The 8299-nt window shown below is 41.6% G+C and overlaps 1 protein-coding gene across 1 annotated transcript; it reads right to left on the bottom strand.

The window, feature by feature from the left end:
• Positions 1-2842: 2842 nt before the first annotated feature.
• Positions 2843-5047, bottom strand: LOC310855345 (cullin-2-like; the record flags this gene model as incomplete). The annotated part of the gene is made up of 1 exon (XM_083760308.1): positions 2843-5047. The coding sequence occupies one exon, from the start codon at positions 5045-5047 to the stop codon at positions 2843-2845; it is 2205 nt and encodes a 734-aa protein (XP_083616434.1).
• Positions 5048-8299: the final 3252 nt, after the last annotated feature.

The raw sequence follows: 8299 nt of genomic DNA, 5'->3' as shown, positions 1-8299 counted from the left end.
GGGCCACTTCACCCCTTTTGCAACCACATTTGAATGATGTTTGGGAGAGAAGAAACACTTTCCTGGGGTTTTTATGTGGGCAATATGTGTTTTTAGATATTTTAGTATTTCAAAGTGTCCATGGGCTCCATGATGTCATGGACACTGGGCTAAGTTACTTCCTGGACTACATGTTGTCTCAGTATGGGTCTGGGCACACCTAAGATTCCATGCGCGGACAGAAGAAGCTGTCTTTTGCGTCATTTCTGGGTTTTTAGACAGCTGGTGGATGGAAATGAAGCTCCACCCACGTGGCAGATTGCCTCGTCGGCCAGATCCCCGGAAAAGCTTGCCCCAGCGGCATTCTGCCGCGTGGGTGGAGCTTCATTTCCATCCACCAGCTGTCTAAAACCCAGAAATGACGCAAAAGACAGCTTCCTTTGGCCTACATGTTATTACGAATATCAGAACGCTCGCCTCAGGCGTAAATCCGGCGGAACGGTTTCTGCCTGGTTTTCCTAAACGTAACCTCAGTAAACTATGCCTAAACGGTTAAACATAACCTTATTTCTAACCTTCACTTCACCTCAGTAAAACTATGCCTAACCCTAAACTTATTATTACTTAATTACCGTATCAGTAAAACAAATACAAGAATACAAGAACCGCCCCAACAAGCGGTCGGCGGAAAAATAACTGAGGGCAAGCGTGTTTTAAGGCGAGCTTTCCGGTTACCGTTATTACTAGTTCATTCATATTTGTTCTGTGTCTTAAGGTAACATGGATCACTATTAACATGATTTCCATCCTGTTGCCCTCATTCCCAGAGGAAATGCTTTGAGAAGCTAATTTCTTCTAAACCCCACTGTGATGTAGCAGCTGGTGTGTCCTGTCTGTACTGACCTGGCTGTCTACACAACCTCCCCAGAAGAACAGTAGGTGTTGGGCAGTGACAGCTATGGACTATCCCTGAATTGACTACATGGGGGAAATTGGCATAATAATGACTAAATTGGGGAGAAAAAAAGAATAGAAAAATAGCAGATGCAGAGGGAGAGGCTAGACGACTAAGGGTAAGATGGTAGAAGTGTGAGAAAGGTGGTCAAGGTGTGAAGGTGATTTTTTATTCCTTTATTTATTTTTAACAGCTACTGTGTTCTGACACCATTGAGGCGTAGACTCTAGACTCTTGATGTTTTTGTCCCTTTGTGTATGTTTCTCTGTCTGTCCAGGGCTAATATCACAAACTACTGTACTAACATAGTACAAAACTTACAATATCTTGTGCAAGATGCTAGAAGGTAGTAGGAAGTACAATGCATTTCTTGTTCACATAGTGCAAATATTTTAATTATTGGGCTGAAAACCTATGGTGTCATATAACGCCATAGATATATACGATTGACATCATACTGTATACTGGCCACATTAAGTCTGAAATCCATAGGAGCCACAGTGTTATTACTTATTAGACCCTGTCTTGTTCATTGATCTGCAGGTGGTTCGATCAGGTTAACGGGGGTGGATGGTGTGGGTGTTATGTTGTAGTGTGTGTGTTACGCCACACACTACATGGAGAAAGTAAATGGAATCCTCATTGACAATGAATGGAGAACTTAAATGTGTCTGAGCAAATTGGTAACACAAATATTAAATTCCTATCAACAATTAATGAAAAATCTACGTCATGTATCCTAGCCCCTCCTATATTCAGCTATAGTGTAGATTTTTGTTCTAACACAAACATTAAATGCCATTGACAATGAATGGAGAATTTGTAGACGAGCAAATCGGCCAATTTGATTAATGGACATGGACATGTTCGTTAAAAAGTGATTTCATGACAACTAATTCATAATTAATTCATAATACGTCTCTAAATGTTCTGATGAATTGAAAAAGGTGGACCCTGTTGTAAACAAGTGTAATGCTTTATCAGTGTGTCGTCCACAGTAACAGTCTTTGTATTGAGTTGTGCTTTCATGTGAAATGTACCCATTCTGCAAACTGTTAAGAAATACTTAAATCAATCAATCAATTATGTTGTGCATGTGTATATTTCTCATATCGTTGCTGTCGGGAGGAAACCACCTAACTCCATTTTAGACTTTTTTGTAATGCTATTGAACATCCCTTTGAAGTGAGGGCCGCTCTTATCATCATGCATCATCATACATCATCTCATTTCGGCCAATCACGATTTGCGTCCTCACCTTCGTCTTCAATGTTTGTGTACTCAAAGCTGGCCATTCATTGTCATTGTCAATGGCATTCAATGTTTGTGTTAAGACAATGTTTGTGTTTACACAAAACCTCAAAGCTGGACTTGAACCAATGAAAAGTATTAAAAAGTGCTTCAGCCAAAAACCTCCCCCGCCGGCGGGGGCAGCGGCTGTCCAGCGCTCAGCGGGTCAATGGAGGGAGGAGACCCAATTGGTCTCCGGTTCCAACTCCGATGTTGCGGTTTTACCCCCTTTACCCCCCTGGGGTTTAAGAGGTTAACTCTATTGGACCCTCAAACTGTCTGCGAAAGCAGCTAACTCCATGCGAGTAATTGACAATATATAGTCAAAATACCAACTTTGATGAGATGGTATTGCATTGATTTAAAAATATAAGGTTTTCTTCATTTTATGAAAAACATTTTGGAGTTAGGTGGTTTCTTCCCGAGAGCAGAGATAATTATACTACAGTAAAACCTACCTATAGGCATGCATGCATGTGTATCAGGGACAGAGAAGACAGTTTAGCGCTTTATAAGTATTATTATTGGGTTGTGCGCATCCTTGTTGAGATATGTGCTCATTAGCATACCTTTACTGCACCCGGACGGTCAGTATATGGACACTACTGGCTCTTGTTTTTACGCCACATAGCTGTACTCGTTTGCAGAGTTCTGGCTGCGCTCAATGTACTCGTTGTTGATGAGTCCCTCGATGCATGTCTTGATCAAGCTGATGCTTGGGTTGAAACTGGCGTTGGTCTGGTTGATGACCTCTTGGATGAGGGTGTTGTGTTGCAGAACCTTGCGGGCCTTCATGATTCTCACTATAGCGGAATCTAAATAATATTTTCTCTCCTTATCTACAGAGCTCCTCGTCTGCTCTGTCTCTTGTGGCGTGTCTTTCTGCATCGACATTGTTATCTTGAACTTTGTCCTTTTACTGGTGAAGTCCATATTTAATGAAAACATGGACTTTTCCTTTATTTCCTCCTCTTGCGAGTCGTGGTTGAGTACCTTAGCATCCAAGAGGGAACTGATGGTCTTCTGTAGCTCCTTCTCGTTCATCTGGGTGCTGTCCTGCAGTTCCTTGTAGTCCAACGTTTGGTTGCTGTTGAAGGCCATCAGCACAACCATTTGGTATGCGGTCACCACAGCCACGTAGGGCGTGGACAGGTAGTTCATTCTGACCTCACCTGTGCAGAGATAGTGCAACCAGGTCAACTTTCTACCTCTTGTGTGCTGACTATTATAGAACAATTCAAACATCTGTACAGTCCTCTCTAGTTCTAGAGGGATGGTGAAGGTGGAGGTGATGCGTGTTACTGGCCAGGCTCCTGCCTGTAGTACATAGATTTGGAAGCTGATGCCCAGGTCTACCGAAGTCTCTTGAGCTTTGATAAAGTTGTTGAACTTGTCGTTGAGGCCGGTGCTCATGCTCATGTCCATGTACATTATGTAGAGTTTATTTGTGAACCCATGGCCGCAGGCTTGCTTTAGTTTGTTGATCATGGCTTCTTCTGAGTCCATTGACAATGACAGGCCATATATTAACCGCTTTGCTAGCATTCTGGAGTAAAACTGCTGAAACACATCCTTGTCGTCCATGTACTTGAACACGGTGAATACGCTGGTCAGTTTGTCGTCCAACTCGCTCTCCATCTTTCCCTTTGCAGACTTCTTCAGGAGATTGTCACAGTACTTGGCCAGCAGTTCAGGGGCTTTGCAGCAGATAGACTTGGGTTCCCTATAGTTCACCACAGATGTGAAAGCTTTTTCAAGTGCCCTCATGAAATGAAGATTGCCGCTCAGAGCAGTGTTAATAAGTCGAACAAATTTACTGTGAACCTCCAGCAGAGACTCGACAAACGGTGTTGACGTGTCTTCCTGAGAGAGATTACCAGTAGCTCGGAGGCCCGTGTCATGGATATGGACCTTCAACTCCTGGATCATATAACATACGCCACCGGACACATGCTGCAGTAGGATGTATAGGTTGGCAATGTCATTTGTCTTATCTTGTCGGATGATGTTCTGACACCCCTCGAGGAGGAATTGCTGGTGGTCAACCACCGTCCTCTGCAGGCATTCGCGTTTGACTTTAGCATGGGAGCTAGGATGCAGATAGTTCTGACATAGCAACCCCTCCTCTTTCAACCATGCTAAGACCTTTTCCATATACTGTGAACAGTTGGACTCTTGCAGTAGATTGGAAGATTCCTGTCTGTAATACTCCCCTGTTTTAGCCAGAAATGCCCCCTCGAAGATTTCCTGATATAATTTCAGTGGGAACCTCTTCTTGTAATGTTCAACGTGAACAAAGGAGTTGATGACCCCATTTATACCCCACATTACTTTCTGGTCATTTCTTAATTCATTGAGCAACATTGGGATGAGCACAGCTTTGAGGGGCTCGATCATCCACTTCCTCCACATGTCTAACGACAGCTCTCCGATCTGTGGACACGACAAATGCAAGTCTGCGCCCCAGGTCTGTCCCATGTCGGCTTGTGTTAGTTTGTGCTTGTTGAGATAGCTGTATAAACGGTCCAGGTAGTCAGCAGCCTTGCTGTAGTCTTCCCAGTATCTGTGGTACATCACTAAAACGTTCTCATCTGATTCCAGAATGTTCTTGTGCAATTGCTTGACGTGATTTTCCAGAAGCACCTTTGTCTCCGTGTATAATTCTTTGTGCTGTGGCTCTGGGTATGCAACGCACAAGTTATAAATGTCGGAAAAGTCGTTGTTCCATGTGGCTCTGTCCACACAGTCGAGCATCAAAACATCCTTGATTGTCTTCTGTAGCCTGTTCCATGACTCATCAAAATCCACCCGGGGCTTCTTCATCGTGGTTTCTGTTTTAGACTGTACTATACTATAATTATATGTTGACTTGTTTTGAAAGCTTTCTCCAGCATAACTTAAATGCACTTCAAGTATGGTAGATTTTCACAGGACACATGCTATACATGGTCTACCTCAGTGACGTCACTGAAATGTCATGTCCTGTTGTGGGGAAAATATTGGAATAAACAATCCTATGCATGCTATATTAACATTTGCTAATTGGTGGTGATATATGGGCATATAGTATACTGACGACACCAGGGATCTCCATTATATGGCATAAAAGGGACAGAAGTAGACTAGACCGACACACAGATCCATACAGTACCCTATATGGGCACAAAAGGGACAGGCGGCTACTCTGACAACTAAGGCACTATGACTCAGACATATCGGTCGGAATGGCGGTGCGACATAGGTGTCACAAATATGCCCAAAATATGTTGTGAATTGCACAGGCAACATTTAGTATCTTGCATTATATATTTAGACGTTCCAGGAATCGGTGTCTCTGTGACCCGGTGTGCCTATATCCATGGTCAATGCCACATAGAGATAAGATGACTGATGGCCTCTGTTATGAATTGGCCTTTATCTGCTTGACCCAGTACATACATACGTGTTGAACTACTATCATGTGTGTAAGCATATCCTCGATACCATGATGACCATCAACCACTTTATCAGATAGACCGACTGACGTCTGTGCACAATGATACGAGATGCGTGTTTTGCATGCATGTTCTGTTCTTTTCCATGTCTCATATCTTCTGGTCACCTCATGTGTCCATTTGTCCAATACTGTATAAATATTCTTTGTGTGTAATAAACTTCATGACTTGCCGTATGATACCGTCTGTTCTGCATGTCGTCTTGATTCTGGCTGGTGTCGTCTAGTTCTGCTCACACATGACTCAACTGAAATATCAGTCACCACCAATTGAGTTGAACTCAAAATGTTTGGTTTGTTACACACAAAATAAAATAAAAATGAAAACTCTCTTTCTGCTGCAAGGTGACAATTTCTTTAGGCAGGATGGCTAGTGTTTTCTCATTTCCAAAACAAATATGTTTATATTTAAGACCTTCTTCATACAAGTATTATTTTCACAGAAACACACATTTGCATTGTCAAAAAGAACTCTTCACTTTCACATAAACGTCTCTATAGGGTATAACATTTTATTAATTTGCCTTTCTAATTACATTTTTGCAGTTATCTCACATTACAGTAGTAGGAAATGCTGTTGTGCATGGAATGGAAATTGTGGAAACAAGTTTCAAAGTGGCTAAACTAAATTCTGTACCGTCCGCTAATGCCTGAGATCTTGCAAAAATGATATGTAATAAAAAACAGTAATGGAATTGCAAATGTTTGCTACAAATATTTTTTTGTATGGGAGATGACAACTTTAATTGATGACATGGGTGATGCATTTTTACTAAATGTTAATAAAATCTGAAATGTGGTTAAGAGAGCAAAATAGTGGGTGTTTCACATTCTTAAAGTTGCCTCTATGTTAAAAGGTGGAATGTTTTTAAATTTGGAAGCCAATCAAAGTACCGGTAATTAAAAAAAATCTCCAGCTGTCAAATGTAGTTTTTTAATCCAAAAGTAAAAGATTTGTGGAACACACTTGACAGTATTCCACCAAAGTCAAATGCAACTGTTTTGATGTAGTCGTCTCCTTGGCTGCCCTAAACAGTACATGCTTTTAGCCAATTATTACTTATTTTATTAGAAACTGAATCAATGTTAATGTAACACTGAGAGTGTACACTCTCTGAGTTACAGACCCATAAGGGTTCCAAACTATCATTTAGCTGGGGACCCCCTGGAACTCCCTCAGGTACCCCTGGGCGTCTCCGGACCCCAGTTTGGGAACCACTGCTATAAAGGGTGTATAGAACCTTAACCCTGTATCCAATGTGGCTATATTGAAATGATTTATATCAACATTTTGATAGATATCCAATAATTATAGATATCCACTGAATGAGACAAATCAACAAATACACGTTCAGTGCAGTTCAGAAATGCAAAACACCTTCACACCTTTATGGCTATAAAGAGATAAGAGATTGATAACACATTATTATAAATACAGGTCTAGAATTGAGGAATATAAATAACGTTAAAAGCAAAATTACACTTTGATACGTGTTTGGGTTGTTACTATAGTTACATTAACTATTCTTCTGCCTATAGGCCATGTCCTAGTATGATCGAATAGGGGAAGGGAATCAACGTCACGTGATTCCTTGTTTGACCCGGCAAAAACCAAGGACTGTCTAAAGAGGACAAGAAGCGAAGACCGTAAGGGCGCCGCCATGTTGCTCACATGGTGCTCCATGGAAGGAAAGAAACATGCGCAGTTGAGACCAAGGAAGCTGAACGAGGAAGTGATGGCTGCATAAAGCCCATTGCGCATGTTTCTTTCCTTCCATGGAGCACCATGTGAGCAACATGGCGGCGCCCTTACGGTCTCCGCGTCCCGTCCTCTTTAGACAGTCCTTGGCAAAAACCGGGAAGTGTGTTTCAAATAATACGATTATTGGCAGAATCATGGAAAGTTTTGAATATTTTGCGGTGCAGTTTTAATTTTTCAGAAGATCGCTACTGGTTGGAATTACCTGCACTACCTGCATTACTTACAATAATGCAATTCCAATGATGAAAGCCGTGTCGTTTTACCCCATGAAGGAATGGCCGATTCGGCCATGCCCTGAAATACCCGTATGTCTCTCAAAGACTACTAACATATTGAATTATATACAGTATATGAATTGACTTACCATATATTGCATGGTGAAACTCAAAATCATACAGTAAAAATGTCAACTTCATGTTGATTTTACAAATTGAATGAGGAAGAAGACCCAGACTGGATCTGTGGATCCTTATTTGGATCTTCAAAGCATATATCTTTTCTATGTCCGAGCATAGACATGGCAACGCCCCGCCTGCCTCTGATTGGCCTACCGACACTGCCGGCCTTACCAGAGGTGGAAGATACCTGCTGGATAGTCTGCCGCGAGGTTACTCCGTGGTGGGAAATAATTAAATAATACAAGTACGACATAATACAAGAGAATGACAGCAATTGGCATGCGCGGCAGTACGTTTTATTTTTGTAGAAGAGGCAAACTAATACTGTTTATACCGTTAGCCTATTTATTGGTATACGTGTAAACTTGATACATTATTGTACTGTAAAAAGGTCTATTTTCCTTTGATCTTTATCTTTTTTT

Source organism: Protomyctophum parallelum (assembly GCF_964188405.1).
Source record: "Protomyctophum parallelum genome assembly, chromosome: 1".
In the NCBI taxonomy this organism is placed as follows: Eukaryota; Metazoa; Chordata; class Actinopteri; order Myctophiformes; family Myctophidae; genus Protomyctophum; species Protomyctophum parallelum.
Note: the sequence above shows the minus strand (reverse complement) of the source record. Positions and strands in the feature narration are given on the sequence as shown.